The 16,951-nt window shown below is 45.1% G+C and overlaps 1 protein-coding gene across 1 annotated transcript in view; it reads left to right on the forward strand.

The window, feature by feature from the left end:
• The window catches only part of cdh13 (cadherin 13, H-cadherin (heart)), a 278,962-nt gene that overhangs the window by 96,303 nt on the left and 165,708 nt on the right, over window positions 1-16,951 (forward strand). Inside the window, 2 exon segments of the mRNA XM_055040045.1 lie at window positions 4,526-4,737; window positions 14,292-14,405. Of these exon segments, the coding sequence (XP_054896020.1) occupies window positions 4,526-4,737; window positions 14,292-14,405 (326 nt within the window).

Genomic DNA, 16,951 nt, shown 5'->3' on the forward strand with positions numbered 1-16,951 from the left:
CGGTAGCCTTCTGACCCGGTTCCATTCTGACCCGGTTCCATTCTGACCCGGTTCCATTCTGACCCGGTTCCATTCTGACCCGGTTCCATTCTGACCCGGTTCCATTCTGACCCAGTTCCATTCTGACCCGGTTCCATTCTGACCCGGTTCCATTCTGACCCGGTTCCATTCTGACCCGGTTCCATTATGACCCGGTTCCATTCTGACCCGTTTCCATTCTGACCCGGTTCCATTCTGACCCGGTTCCATTATGACCCGGTTCCATTCTGACCCGGCGCCTTGCAGCAGCTTGACATATTTAACTTTCTTAAATAAGTGGTCAAACTGTCAACAAACAACAACAGCAGCAGCTGCAGCAACTGAAGCTGCAGCAGCAGCATCACCAGCAGCAGCAACAGCAGCTGCAGCAACAGCAGCAGCTGCAGCAACAGCAGCAGCTGTAGCAACAGCAGCCGCTGCAGCAACAGCAGCAGCTGCAGCAACAGCAGCAGCATCACCAGCAGCAGCAACAACAGCAGCAGCTGCAGCAACAACAGCAGCAGCAGCCTGGTGATTACTGGAGACACTCTGCAGCGATCGGCTCTCAGCCGCTCTGCCACCTTCAGATTACTCCTCTGATTCACATCTCTGCCATCATGAGGCTTGACATTTTGTTACAAGGCAGAAAATAGTCTTCAAAACATCTCAAAGGAAAACTTTAGTGCCTGACAGGAGGGAAAGAAATCTCAGTTATGTGACGGACAAAAGCTGGAAGCGGCTTAATAATCTCATAAAGTTCAGCATTATCAACCAGGAATTTATTCTCTGTTCACAAAAATATGTATTCAACTGCATTTTGATGATTGTGTTTTTAGGGATTTAGTTATCATGAAAGATAAATTAGTCTAATAAAAATAAACTGAAGACTTAACTTTTTAAAAATAAGTCTAAATGTATAAATTAATATCTTAAGTCACCAAACTGACTCTGTTCTTTGCCCCTCTAACTTAAATAAATGAAATTTAAAAAGCGTTTTGCTTTTTTTCCCCACTATCAGCTGCAATCTGAAATCCCTTTAGACCAATAGAAACCATTAGAACTATATAGTTCAGACTCTACATATTCTTTAACATGCATTAATACATGCAGAAACTAAAATCTACAGTCTGAATTATTTCTGCTCTTAGGGCTTCAACCAATCAGCTCCGAGGAAAATGGTTGGTGCTTTAAAACAAATGTTACAGAAGCAAATTATTGTCTACAGAGGTACGTGAGCTGTTCCTGCAGGCTGCCACAGTGTGGCGCGAGAGAGCAGTTAGAAACCAGCTGAACGTATCACAGGAAGTTGGACATACTGGACCAGCAAACCTCACTTACTGCTAACTGAGCTAGGGCTGATAACCAGGGACAGTTTAGCATGGTTAGCATGCTACTGCTAACTGAGCTAGGGCTGATAACCAGGGACAGTTTAGCATGGTTAGCATGCTACTGCTAACTGAGCTAGGGCTGATAACCAGGGACAGTTTAGCATGGTTAGCATGCTACTGCTAACTGAGCTAGGGCTGATAACCACGGACAGTTTAGCATGGTTAGCATGCTACTGCTAACTGAGCTAGGCCTGATAACCAGGGACAGTTTAGCATGGTTAGCATGCTACTGCTAACTGAGCTAGGCCTGATAACCAGGGACAGTTTAGCATGGTTAGCATGCTACTGCTAACTGAGCTAGGGCTGATAACCAGGGACAGTTTAGCATGGTTAGCATGCTACTGCTAACTGAGCTAGGGCTGATAACCACGGACAGTTTAGCATGGTTAGCATGCTACTGCTAACTGAGCTGGGGCTGATAACCAGGGACAGTTTAGCACAGTTAGCATACTAACTGCTAAGTGAGCTATGCCTGTTAACCAGGGACAGTTTAGCATGGTTAGCATGCTACTGCTAACTGAGCTAGGCCTGATAACCAGGGACAGTTTAGCACGGTTAGCATGCTAACTGCTAAATGAGCTATGCCTGTTAACCAGGGACAGTTTAGCACGGTTAGCATGCTAACTGCTAAATGAGCTAGGCCTGATAACCAGGGACAGTTTAGCACGGTTAGCATGCTCGGCCTGATAAGGTACCTGCGGAGTTGTGTAACCTCGGCTGCTCTCTCATATCTTGATGGTCGATCACATGAGTTTTAGTTCATATAAACATTAAGCTAAGCTTTAGCTGTGCTTCCTGTGGAGATGTTGGCGCCCCTGATCTGTGTTCTGCTGGTTCTGGAGGAGTGGTGGCTGTGCAGCGGCGCTGAAGTCGGGTAACTTACATTCTGTCATTGTTGTCTGACTTCAGTGCTGTCAATTCAGTTTTTTCAGAGAAATCCCCAAAAGCTGACAGCATTAGAATATCATCAAACACTCGACTGCCTTTGAAATGCCACTGACACTGTTTGGTGCTGCAATTTGCAGCCTCCAAAGAGTCAGCCATGTTATTGAAATAAATATGGGGCTTGTAATGGGCATGGAAATGAACACATCTTTCATGCTTTGGCTTAGAAGAGAGCGTTGAGTTTGCACAACAGCGCAGCGTTTCCCTGCAGAAGCTGCTGACTTCCTCCCTCGCTGCCTGTTGGACTCGTACTAATCCTGCCATTTTCTGATTCATTTCACTTTCTCATCTTCTCTCTGATACTCTCCTCCTCTCGATGGTAAATAAAGATTTTGTCTGCAAAGAGGCGATAGAAGCCAGACTGAACGGATACAAAGGTTAAGTGTATCAAATGAGCGTTGTGATAAACCGCAGCCTATTGATCAGAGTCAGGGACGACCGACCACGGACTGGTTCTGTTACACTCGCTGCTGAAGGCAGCAGAGAGAAAAGTATTAATTACATTAATGGATGGCTGCTGCTGCGCGTCGCTCCGAGCACCAACGCATACAAACGGCCTGCTTTTATTAGAGGACATAAAGGTGTTTGTGCTGCTTTTGTCTGCAGGTAATTAACACTATATGAGTGATTTAAAGTAAATATATGCATGGTAGTGTCGGCATAGAGAAGATATTCCTCAGTTTTAAAACTACAGGACTGATAGTTTGTTTTTCAAATCCGACGTGAAGAGATGTTGTTCTGGGTAGTTGCAGCTTGTTGTCCTGTGGAAAGTTTCTCTTTGTTCTCAGCGGAGGAGAAGGAAGGCCGGCCTGGTTCTGGCCGGTTTCATAACCAGCTCTGTGCTGAGTCTGTTCCTGCTCGCTCGTCTGCCGATCCGCCGGACCGGAACGACGGGAAGTCTCCAACAGACCCGGCAGAGACCGGAGCTTTGGGCTCAGCTGGTTCTCCGGTTCGCAGCCGGAGCAGAGAACCACTTTAAGCTCTCACAGAAACACAGAAAACATCACAATAATGTGATGATGTCAAAGCTTCAGTCAGCAACCTCACCCTTACAGACACAATGCTACAGAAACCTTGCATTAATTAAAGCATTCATTTCCTGAAGGCTGGATGTTGTAATTTATTGAACATTGTAGCGCCACTGAATGTAAATTAGCCCTTTGATAAAACAGAAATCATAGTTAATTGTTTCTAAACCGTAATGTTGCTTTCACCAGATTTCATCTTCATGATTATTGACTGTTTTTCTCCAAACTCAGAGCTGAACCTTGACCTGTTCACACTCTGCAGACGTTCTGATGTGTTTCGACTTGTTGCTGGTTGTTGACTTGTCTCTCCAGGTCCATTAAGGTCAAAGGTCAAACCATTAAAACAACAGTCACAAGCAGCCAGAATTTATTCAAACAATCAGATGCATAAAATCACACCAACAGATCAACATGACCATCTGATTCAAAAAGCACAACCAAACATTAATGACCTTAGAAAAATGCTAAACAGGAGAGCTCTTCGGAGAGAGCTGGAAAAAACAAAGCAGTTCCACCGCAGTGATCTAAACTAGCTGTTTCAGTTCAGTTTTATGCAAGTTAAACATCATTAAAAACCAGCATAATTAAGCTAATATTTCAACATGTTTGCTGGTACGAAGCCAAGTCTGCAGAGATCAGAGTTCATCCTAAAGCAACTTGAGCAACGCACTTTTAAAGGACAACTTTTTATGAGTTATGATAACTGGACGGCCTTCTTACTAAATGCTCCTTTAGCTCTGAGCAGCGATGAGCTTCATTACATCCGATTATATCTGCTTCAACATGAATGGAGAACAAATTGAAGACATGCAGCAAAGATCACCAGGCCGGGAATCTACCTGCGACGGCCGCGCCGAGGACGAAGGTCTCCATATGTGTGTCGTGCTTACCACAGCGCCCCCAGGGAGCCGGAGGCGTTAATGCGTCCAGACAGCCTCGGCTGCTGACGTTCCCTGTGAACATGCTGCTCTTTGCTCCGCTGCGTGTTTTTCCTCCGGCGATGTGTTTATGTCTCAGCTTCCTGCTTCATGTGTTGTTTGACAGGTTCTGCTGTGCACCTCGGCGACTGTCATGGCTCTTGCTGCGGTTCTGTTGTTTGTAATTTGCTGGAACAGTCACAGTGGTGTGTGTGTGCGTTTCTTGCAGTGGAGTTCGATGACTGCGCGGGGAACGAGGACGTGTCGTTCGAAGTGTCAGACCCCAGGTTCCACGTGGACCCGGACCTGAACCTGGTTCCCCATCGGGACGTGGAGTCCTGCGGGCCGATGCTGCTGGTCCGCGGCTTCGGATCGCACGCAGACGACCGGGCGCAGGTGGACGTCTCCGGACTTCCTGCCCGGTCACAGAACACGTTCAGGGTGAGTAGCTCCAGCTGAGTCCTGCCTCTCTAGCTGACGTGGAAACTGGAAAGAATGAAGCTCAGTTTATGCAGAGGATGCTTTAGATTAGAGAAACTGGTAAATTGTTTCACAACATTTTTCCCATGTTGAATTTCATTTTCTGTCATTATAAAGGAATTATTGACTTCAAATAAACTCCTATGAAAGCTAACTTAATAGTTAGTTTTGTCTGTAAGATATTTCTGCTGGAAACTAGAGAAACTTGGTCAGATTTTGTGATTTTGTGTATTATTTTTAACAAGAGCTCTGAAAGTGGCGGTTTTATTGAAGAAATGTAAAAAATACGATTCTGATTGAGAAAATATGATAAACACTCCACAAAGTGTCCGTCATGATTAAAAAAGAAAAATCCAGATCAGGTTTCAAAGGAACCTGATCTGGATTTTTCTTTAAAACAATCAGATGAAGCTCCGTATTTTGACTTTTCCACATGTTTCCATTTCCTGCTGTGTCGTCATGGCGTCTGCAGCGCTACTGCAAAATTAGTCAACTGCATTCAGATGTCTTAGAAACATCCAGATATTTAATCTGGTGCTACGCTGAGCAGATGCTCTGTCTGCGCTGATGAAGATCTCTTAGCATCACTAAGATGTGACTGCTAAAAACAGCTGGAAAATAAAAACTCTACCATCCGACTGTTGCATCTTCATCATCATAAATCCTTTTGTATCAACATTAATATTTATTACTCACACAGAATAAAATGGATCTTCCTATCAGTTGTATCTCAAAATGACCCATTTATTTCCCCAAATATGTCACTTTGATTTGCAGACAAAACTCTGCAGAAAGTTCAAAACGTTTGAAGGAAAAACTCTGTCAGCGAAGCATTCACAGATCATTCATGCGTCAGCCATCTTAATTGCAAGTGTAATAAATTAAAAAACGGAATTGATCAAATGTTTGGAGGCATCTGTTGCCAGTCTCACTTCTGCATATGTTCATGAATCCTAATTATGTTGAGATAGGAAGCCCACTGATGCAGATTCAGTTATCATCCATTAACATATTTGCATGACCTCAAAGGTGCGGCATGAAGACGACGCAGGATTCCTGACTCCTTTCAGATTGAAGCGATTTACTGGTCTGATGGTGGCGACACTTTAAACCAGCAGAGACTTAAACCAGCAGAGACTTTAAACCAGCAGAGACTTTAAACCAGCAGAGACTTTACCTTCAGCGTGAAAGACAGAAACAAGGATGATCCGTCAGTCAGATATCATCATCCTCATCACTGTCACTATCCTCATCGCCATCATCCCCATTCCCATCATCCTCATCCTCATTCCCATCATCCTCATCCTCATTCCCATCATTCTTATTCCCATCATCCTCATCACAATCACCATCATCCTCATTCCCATCATCCTCATCCCCATTCCCCTCATCCTCATTCCCATCATCCTCATCCTCATTCCCATCATTCTTATTCCCATCATCCTCATCACAATCACCATCATCCTCATTCCCATCATCCTCATCCCCATTCCATCATCCTCATCCTCATTCCCACCATCCTCATCCTCATTCCCACCATCCTCATCCTCATTCCCGTCATCCTCATCCTCATTCCCATCATCCTCATTCCCATCATCCTCATCACAATCACCATCATCCTCATTTCCATCATCCTCATCCCCATTCCCATCATCCTCATCCTCATTCCCATCATCCTCATCCTCATTCCCACCATCCTCATCCTCATTCCCATCATCCTCATCACTATCACCATCATCCTCAACACTATCACCCTCATCTTCATCACCATCATCCTCACCATGATCCTCATTTCCATCATCCTCATCACCATCATTGTCATCATCCTCATTACCATCATTGTCATCATCCTCATCACTATCACCATCATCCTCATCACTATCACACTCATCCTCATCACCATCATTGTCATCATCCTCATTACCATCATTGTCATCATCCTCATCACTATCACCATCATCCTCATCACTATCACACTCATCTTCATCACCATCATCGTCATCCTCATCCTCATTCCCATCATCCTCATCCTCATCACCATCGTCCTGTACTTCTCAGGTGTTTTTGTGGATCTCAGGGGTTCTGGTTGTTGGACTTGAGGTTCTGGCAGACGTGGTTTGCATTTCATTCAGCTTTTCTTCCTTTGTTTACATTTTCTGAGGTGACATTTTCATTTAGTGAATTTTGTGATCATGTATCCTGCTGCAGACATGGGATTTCTCTGTCAGGTAATTGGTGTAGCACTCGGGGTCACAATAGATTATTCTGACATTTAATATAATTATTTGCCGCCGCGGTCCCTGGAGACGGATCCTTTGACTCTGTCATGTCGCCGTCCTTACATCTCGCTCTGCTGGCATTAGCAGATTTAATTGAATTTCTCAAATGTCTTAACAACTCTCTGAAGTATTGAGATTAAATTTGGAACATGCTTGTCTTCCTGAAGATGAAATGTAATCAGTGCTGATCCTCCGGCTTTAGGACATGGAGACATTTATGCTCTGATTGATGACACAGTGTCACTATGGATATTGACCAAGGTCCTAAAAGGCTCAGCTGCTGTTTGCTCAAAGTGTTTCTTCCTGCAGTTCATTAAAGCTTCAGATTCTTTATGATCAGCAGCTCTCCAAGTTTACAGTTAGGACTGGAAAACCTGTGTAATAAATGACTTATTCAGTGCTGAATGAAGACAGTAACTCATTCATTCATTCATCATTCATTCATCTACATTAAGGCTTTCCAAACTTTTTGTCCCGTGGACCAAAATAACAATGCAAATAAATGAAATCTGATTTTATCTCATATCTTTTTTCGTATTGATCCAAACTTTGAACAAATTTATTTCCAGGGTAAGAACAGGATTTGGGTCATTTTTATATTTCTGAGTTTAATTCGAGAACAGCTGATTTAATCAGTAAAGTCTCTGGATAAACAGTCTTAGTTCAGACTTGGTTATGAACAGGTGAATTTATTGTGTCGTATTAAACAGTTTCCAGTGTAAGAGAAAGATGTCATTAATAATTTGGACAGAAATCTTTGAAATGCAATTGAATCTTTGAAAGATGAATAAATAAAATATGTTTTGCTCTAATCTGATGAACCTTAACAAATTAAAAACTGTAAATGTCTTTGTTGCAGATTTAATAATTTAGTAGCTTCTGGTTGTTGGACTTGAGGTTCTGGCAGACGTGGTTTGCATTTGGAGGATTTTTGAATTGAAAATGTTGCTGATTTTGTTGGTAGTTTTTATGATAATTGACCTTTGACCTTTGTTATTTGGTGCTAACCAGCTGTGCCTAATAAAGTGGCCAGTATGTTAACATATGGAAATCTGCTGCCCAATTGCACTGGCAGATGAAAGCTTCATTTAGGAAATGATTTGGTCTTTCATCTCTGCTTCAAAGTCCTCCGTCTGCCTTAAACGACACGCATCCAGCTTTCAGTGAGAATCGCCGTGGTCACGCGACGCATTAAGCAGGTAAGAGGCAAACAAAGCTGGAAACAACCGTCTGCATGAGAGTGAGCAGGAAAAAGCTCTCGTTATTCCACCGTCACTCTGAGACTCGTCAGGAAGTCTCATCTGTCTACATCCTGCGCTGCTGCAGGCCGGCGCCGTCTCAGGCCGCCATCAAACGTCTCTTCACAGCAGCAGCTGCTGAGTATTTAAAATCTTGTTTCTGATGCACTCAAATCCCACCGACTGAAATCTAAATCTGAGATAATATTTGTGCTTTTCAAGCTGCTTCAACGCATCTTTGCTGTTTTTCAATTATCTTAGCACTCAGATGCTCTCTGCTTTTGCAGCTTGTTGTCGTGCTTTTGTTTGCCGTTGGATTCATATTTGCCAAAACCTCCTTTTTGTTTCCAGTCTCCTGCAGAGCGGAAACATTCCAGTGTGGAAGTATTGGCAGAACAAATGGCCTGGTGCAGCACATTGGGCTGATAAGTGATAAGTGCCTGCAGTGGAGGTGCAGAGAATCAGGTTGTAATTTGTCAGCACTAGTTTGGTGTAACACAGGCCCAGAGGGAGATAAGTGACTGATGAATGATTCCTGTTATAAGCAAAACTCTGAATTTAATGAGTAATTTATTCCCCCCTTTTTTGCAACCGATCAATATGTGAATTAATGGAAGAACGCATTTCAATTTAACAAGTGCATGCTCCAAGATACACACTTTCCTCTCTGTATTGTTTCTTGTTGTTTTGGCAGCGCAGCAGTTGTGCAGAGCATTTCTCTGCCTTCAGGGAGCATAAACAGGCACCGTTCAAATGTAGCAGCTGATAAGACCCAAAATAAAAAGCTTGTTTATTGTTCTTTTGTTATGTTTTATATATTTTCCATGTGCTCAGGCTGAAATGTAATATTGTGTCTCCTGAAAAAGCCTGATCCTGCAGAGGGAAACAGATTTTCTGTAAGCCGGCTCTCAGCGCTCAGCCAGGCTTTTGGGACGACGACGAAGATGTGACATCCTGCCAACATAACAACACAACATAAATCATCTTTCCCTCTTCCTGCATCCCATCATACCAAACTCTGCTAAGAAGCAGCACAACAAATAACACCTCCTGAAAGCTGACTGAGTTAAAGTTACTTACTTACTTACTTAGTTAGTAACTAAGTAATCAGGCTGAATGTGTCCATTCCCTGATAAGCCAAGTGATTAATCATTGCTACAGGATTATTTAATCATTTGTAGCATCAAAGGAATCCACTTTGACCTTATCAATCTAAAACGATGATCTGTGTTTGTTTTGTTTGCTGTCAGATAAAATGCTGACCTCAGTTTTCTTTCGTTTGCAAACCGTTTTCTGCAGCAGAAGTAGGTCACTGCATAAAACTCTTGGAAGAAACCCTAAAATTACGTGGCGGCCACAAGAGCTAAAATTGGATGATGAGGATGATGAGGAAGGTGAAGCCTGGGCAGCGGCGGATCATCACTGGGAGCAGCTCTCCAACAAACAAAACCATTAAAAGTAAAGTTTGTAATTTTCTGTTCAATTTGCTTAACAGTCCAACCATGTTGACTTAAATATGATGTTTTATAACTTAGAGGACTGAATGCAGAAGAGCAACAGTCGCTTTGCCACAAAGACGTTCACATTATGACAGATGATTAAAACATTAATTTGCTTTTTATGTCCTGAAGTGATAAATGTCTGACTTTGAATTTTAGGAAATGTCTTCAAGTGTGTTAAACTTTTTCAAATTTTCACGTCAGTATATTTTAATTTCTACAGGATGAACACAAAATCGTGCCTCACTTTACAAATTTAAATTAAACTGGATGGATGGATAATGGATGGATGGATGGATGGATAATGGATGGATGGATGGATGGATGGATGGATAATGGATGGATGGATGGATAATGGATGGATGGATGGATAATAGATGGATGGATAATAGATGGATGGATAATGGATGGATGGATAATAGATGGATGAATAATAGATGGATGGATAATGGATGGATGGATGGATGGATAATGGATGGATGGATGGATGGATAATGGATGGATGGATAATAGATGGATGGATAATAGATGGATGGATAATAGATGGATGGATAATGGATGGATGGATAATAGATGGATGGATAATGGATGGATGGATAATAGATGGATGGATAATGGATGGATGGATAATAGATGGGTGGATAATGGATGGGTGGATAATAGATGGGTGGATGGATAATAGATGGGTGGATAATGGATGGGTGGATAATGGATGGATGGATGGATGGATGGATGGATGGATGGATGGATAATGGATGGATGGATAATAGATGGGTGGATGGATAATAGATGGGTGGATGGATAATAGATGGGTGGATGTGTTTCAGTGACTCATTAAGAGCCGTAATGGAGCTGGTTTCTTGTTTTAATGTATCCCAGGTCAAATAACCTGGTGCTGCTGTCACCGCTGGCCAGCGGCGGCCTTGATGTCGCCCATTTCTTTCCGGGTCTGCAGCACGTTGTCACAAATGAGTAATGGCACTTCTCAATATAGCGGTGTGGGTAAAAATGGCAGAATGGACAAGGACACGACTTTGCTGCTGCAGGAGCTTGTAGCTCCGCTGACAGTGACAGAGATTCCCTGTTCTCAGACTGCAGAAACACACACACACACACACACACACACACACACACACACACACACACACACACACACACTGCTGTTTACTCTGAAGGATGGATGTGAAGCCTCCATCCTGTCTCATGCTGGCCAGGTTCAGTTTTCCTCTCTTTAAATCCCCCAACAATCACCTGGAGGACGAGAAGCAGATGCTTCAGTGCTGCCAGTGTGATGGTGCAGCAGTAATTTATGAAAAGTACACATTAAAGATTCATAGTGCCCTTCTCCTCCAGTGTCACTGTACTGTACGAACACTGTTCATTACACAAACGCAGCACAAAGAGGAAGAGTGGAGGGAAGCTGGAGAAACGTCCGAATGAGCTTCGGAGCAGCAGGAATTGAGCTGGCGTCTGGCAAAACGGTGAGCCGCCGTCATCAGCAGCACGAAAACACGGTTCAGTCCTGCTGAGCGCCGCTATGCCACCATCATGATGCCGCAGCACCACCTGCACCATATCCACCAGAAGAAAGAAGGCATGGAGGCCATGAAGTCACAGGCTGCCGGCCTCCGAGCTCTTCCAACATCAGGCAGACGCGATGCTGTGATGCTGTAACGCTGCGACGGGTTAATGCTGCAATGAAACAACGCTGTGATGCTGCGACGGGTTAATGCTGCAATGAAACAACGCTGTGATGCTGCGACGGGTTAATGCTGCAATGAAACAATGCTGTGATGCTGTGACGGGTTAATGCTGCAATGAAACGACGCTGTGATGCTGCGACGGGTTAATGCTGCAATGAAACGACTCTGTGATGCTGCGACGGGTTAATGCTGCAATGAAACGACTCTGTGATGCTGCGACGGGTTAATGCTGCAATGAAACGACGCTGTGATGCTGTGACGGGTTAATGCTGCAATGAAACGACTCTGTGATGCTGCGACGGGTTAATGCCGCAATGAAACGACGCTGTGATGCTGTGACGGGTTAATGCTGCAATGAAACAATGCTGTGATGCTGTGACGGGTTAATGCTGCAATGAAACGACTCTGTGATGCTGCGACGGGTTAATGCCGCAATGAAACGACGCTGTGATGCTGCGACGGGTTAATGCTGCAATGAAACGACTTTGTGATGCTGCGACGGGTTAATGCTGCAGTGAAACGACGCTGTGATGCTGTGACGGGTTAATGCTGTAATGAAACGACGCTGTGATGCTGCGACGGGTTAATGCTGCAATGAAACGACTCTGTGATGCTGCGACGGGTTAATGCTGCAGTGAAACGACGCTGTGATGCTGCGACGGGTTAATGCTGCAATGAAACGACGCTGTGGTGCTGCGACGGGTTAATGCTGCAATGAAACGACGCTGTGGTGCTGCGACGGGTTAATGCTGCAATGAAACGACGCTGTGGTGCTGCGACGGGTTAATGCTGCAATGAAACGACGCTGTGGTGCTGCGACGGGTTAATGCTGCAATGAAACGACGCTGTGGTGCTGCGACGGGTTAATGCTGCAATGAAACGACGCTGTGGTGCTGCGACGGGTTAATGCTGCAATGAAACGACGCTGTGGTGCTGCGAAGGGTTAATGCTGCAATGAAACGATGCTGTGGTGCTGCAGTGAAACGATCCTTTGATGCTGCAATGAAGCGACGCTATGATGCTGCAGTGGTGTGATGCCGCAGTGAAACAACGCTTTTATTCTGCAATGAAGCAATGGCGTGACGCTGCAATGGTGTGATACTGCAACGCTGTGATGCTCTGATGCTCAGACACTGTGATGGTGCACTGAAGTGATGCTGCAATGGTATTATGCTGCAATGAAGTGATGCTGCGACGGCTCTTTTGTGTGAAATTGTCAGTTTGATCTGCGACGTTTTTCAGAAGCGTTGTGTTTTACAGCTTCTCGTCCGGCTTCACTTTTCTGCCTCTGACATTTCAGAGGTCACCCTTGAGTGCGTCCCATTAAAAAATGTCATTTCTGCCGGCGCTCAGTGTCTCTGGACGGTTCTGCTCCACTTGGGTTTGTGGTTGGACTTTCCCTCTTTCTCACCTGTCTGTTCTGGTGAGAGGAGTGGGGTCAAAGGTCGTCACCGATTGAACAGCAGTTCATGCAAACAAATCACTGAACAGCAGAATAAATAATCCAGAGAAAAATGTATAATCAGTCAGAATTACAAACATCTGTCCTCTAGACTGAATTATGTCTTTTACTGACATTCTTTAAAGTTTTATTTTGTTTTTATTTGAGAGAGAATCAAATAAAGACAAAATCAAGTCAAAATCAAATAAAGACAAAATCAAGTCTTCTCTTGATTATTGGGATGGAAGGAGAAAAGTCTCCTGGCATCGATGGCCTCAGAGGGAGTTACTTTTTTCATTTCATGTTTGATGATCAGCTGATCATCTGGGGATTCACTCTGTCCAACAATGCATAACTCTTTAAATCATCACAATCAGTCAAGCTTTACTTGATTCTTCATCGGTGCAGACAGAAAGTCTACATTGTGTCAGACGCTGGCTGTGATGTTTGAGTGGTATGAGGTGTGCAGTTTGGTGAAGTTTTATTTATCTGATCCGTTGGTAGAAACTCAGTCGTTCTAAATGATTCTACAGCCTGAAAACTAAAACATGTTCCTTCACTTTGGGCGACATCCGCGGTAATATTAATCACTCTTTGGGTTTGACGTGTGGATCAGTCTCATAATTTAACTTCTTAAATTTATTAAATGACTGGAGTCTCCACTGTTTCCACTTTAGACGCTGTGGAGCCGTTTTAGCACAAACATCCGAGTCATAAAACGCAGAACTGGAGAGTCCAGCCCGGACTCAGCCAGGCGCTTTTCTCTGTGTCGGCTGTAATTTTCATCAATTTTCATCAACATCCAGGCGGAAGACTCCCAGCGCCTCCCTGGTTCTGCTGGAGCAGAGGAACATTTCCCACATTAGACTCTGTAACCACTTCTTTGTTTACAGCAGCAGGAGGGAGGAAAATGAAACAAGATTATGCATTTCATGTTTTCCAAGATCGAAGCAACATTTCAGAACGACTCCATCTGTTTGAATAATGCAACTGCTTTACTAAAAACGTGTCATCGCTCATTGCTTTATTTTAGCCTCTATTTTCGCTTTGCTTTTTTCTCTGCTGTCGTTATGTTGCACAGCAGCTGAATGCAGGATTAGGTATGAATTTAATTCCAGAGAGAGCTGCTGCGAGGCTGACTTCATGTCACCGTGAGTCTGTAGAGCTGCTCTGCTTTATGAGGACACGTCGTTCGACATTCACAAACTTCTGGGACATTAATGTAAGAGGCTGTGATTACAGCTGCTGTTGGTTCAGGTTCTGGGTGAATTACAGGGGATGTTGTTGGTTGTCCAGGCCCTTTAAAGCTGCAGGGTAGTTGGTGGAACTTGATGAGATGTTATGTTTTGTTGCAGGACGTTCTGGGCCTCAGCCAGAAGCGGTATAACCGATCGAAGAGAGCGCTCCTCGTCCCGCCGATGATCGTCACCGAGAACCAGAGGGCTCCGTTTCCCAGGCTCATCGGCAAGGTAACCAGCACCTGCTCTCTTCTGCCATTACTTTACTGGTAGGACTAATAATTCATATGCCAGGACCTCAGCTGGGGCCAGGTTGCTGTTTACGGCAGTAAAGATGGCCACCGCAGTAAAGATGGCCGCCGCAGCGCTCTGTTTATGGCAGTAAAGATGGCCGCCGCAGTAAAGATGGCCGCCGCAGCAATCTGTTTACGGCAGTAAAGATGGCCACCGCAGTAAATATGGCCGCCGCAGCGCTCTGTTTACGGCAGTAAAGATGGCCACCGCAGTAAATATGGCCGCCGCAGCACTCTGTTTACGGCAGTAAAGATGGCCGCCGCAGCGCTCTGTCTACGGCAGTAAAGATGGCCGCCGCAGTAAAGATGGCCGGCGCAGCAATCTGTTTACGGCAGTAAAGATGGCCACCGCAGTAAATATGGCCGCCGCAGCACTCTGTTTACGGCAGTAAAGATGGCCGCCGCAGCGCTCTGTCTACGGCAGTAAAGATGGCCGCCGCAGTAAAGATGGCCGCCGCAGCGCTCTGTTTACGGCAGTAAAGATGGCCGCCGCAGTAAAGATGGCCGCCGCAGCGCTCTGTTTACGGCAGTAAAGATGGCCGCCTCTCTGGATGGATTGTAAAGTTGCTGAGAGCGACAGCAGATGGTTAGCAGGAAGCTCATCAAGCTAACAGCTGTAGCCTTTAGTGGAGCTGCAGCTTCTGACCCGGTTCTGTTGGGATGCGGAGTCGGACCAGGTGTCGTCGGTTGGGATGTGATGCGTTCACTGACTCCGATGTTTTCACCACTTCATTATCATCATTTCAGCCGTAGTTTAGATTTACAGTCTGGATTCTTCTGCTGCTGAGTTTTTATGACAATGAAGGAAAAGTTGATTAAATTCAGACGCTTTGGAAACTATCGGATGTGATTTAGTCCCACATGGGGAAGAGGAGCAGAGCGGATTGTGCTCAGGGTGAAAGGTCGGAGTTGGACCTTCCAGACTGATGTGGAAAAGTCAGATACGAGTCGCATTCGCTCTCTGTGAACGCAGTCAGTCTTTTCCAGCCTGGTGGCGTCGGGCCGGACGCCTGCTGCAGTGATGGCGTTAGCGTGGAGGACAGACAAACAGCTGTTTCTCTGAATTCACTCCAAACTGAACCTGAAGCTCACCGACAGACGGTCTGCTGACTCCAACATCTGAAGAAACCCACGCTGTGGCCGTCTCCTGACGGATAATTGGACCCTAGGGAGCATGACCCGGCCCGGAGTCTGACTCTGTGGCTCAGACTGATGCGGTTCCGCTCAGTGAGGTCTCAGTGAGGCGAGCGAATGCCTGCAGATATCAGGTAATGAAGGACGGTGGACTGACTTCATCTGGCATGCATCTTCTCTCTCTTCAGGGGAAGTTTTGGGGAATTTATGCAGATTTGTAGTCTGGTAAACTGGAGGTGGATATGGAGTCAGGAGACCCTGTGGAATGTAAATCATGTCTGTGGGCTCAGCAGCTGCTACAGGCCATTGGTGCAGGTACATGTTCCTCCCAGGTGACAGCAGCACACCCTTTACAAGGTACTTATTCTCCCCCATCACTAGTCCTGCTTTCCATCTGCAAATTTGATTATCTTTTCATCCTTTGTTCTTCCGTCTCTCTGCTCTTCCTCCACACACAGCCTTGCATGAGGAGACGGGATAATGCCGGCTATTTAACCCGTAGAAAGCTTTATGTGTGCCACTTGGCAAAATTGATTTTCCACACCAATAGGTTTTCCTCTTCTCATACAACGTACCACTTCCATATGGCAGCCATTCATTTTCATCCTTTCTCCAGGAGATAAGCAGTTTGAAGGAAGGGTGAGTCCAGATTGCAGGAGCTCCGATTTGACATGTATGGCTGTGTGCATATATAACTCCACTAAGGCAGGCAGTGTGTGTGTGTGCGTGGGTGTGTGTGTGTGTGTGCGTGTGTGTGTGTGTGTGTGTGTCTGTGTGTGTGCTGGAGGGAGGAGGTGGGTCGGCTGTCAGTGCAGCTCACTGGGGAAGGGTAAGAACCTTGTTGTTTGTGTCACACCTCCTGCTAGCTGTGGAATTGTTTTGATGCAGAGGTCTGTGCGCGGCCGTCCCTCCGGGCCTGAAATCGCCTCACACAGCAGCTGGAGCGTGCAACCAGACTGATATGCTTAAATGTTCCCCACTTCAGCCTCTGCTAATTGGAAAATCTTAGAACTCAGGGACAGAAATCAGTCGTAGCTCAGTCAGCTCACATGTTTCTTCCTGGGATGTTTGTGACCCCATGTGGGTAAAGTGAGCGTGAAGCCGCTCCGCCCTCAGCGCTGCTGCGTCTCTCAACTGAAGGAAGACAAAAACACACAACAACCATTTGGGTGAAATGGATGTGCCATAAATAAAAACGCACCGATTTCACTTGGGAAATGAACAGTTTCAGTTTAGGAGCAGCAAAATCGTGAGTGAAATGTTAGAGCAAAGTTTCTCCCTCCCTGACGAGGCTTACATAACGGTGGTGAAGCTGTAGAGATGCATGCTGGGTAATCTGGGATGTTTAAA

The sequence above is a fragment of the Poeciliopsis prolifica genome, unplaced genomic scaffold (assembly GCF_027474105.1).
Source record: "Poeciliopsis prolifica strain line A6 unplaced genomic scaffold, Auburn_PproV2 SCAFFOLD001, whole genome shotgun sequence".
NCBI classification, from domain to species: Eukaryota; Metazoa; Chordata; class Actinopteri; order Cyprinodontiformes; family Poeciliidae; genus Poeciliopsis; species Poeciliopsis prolifica.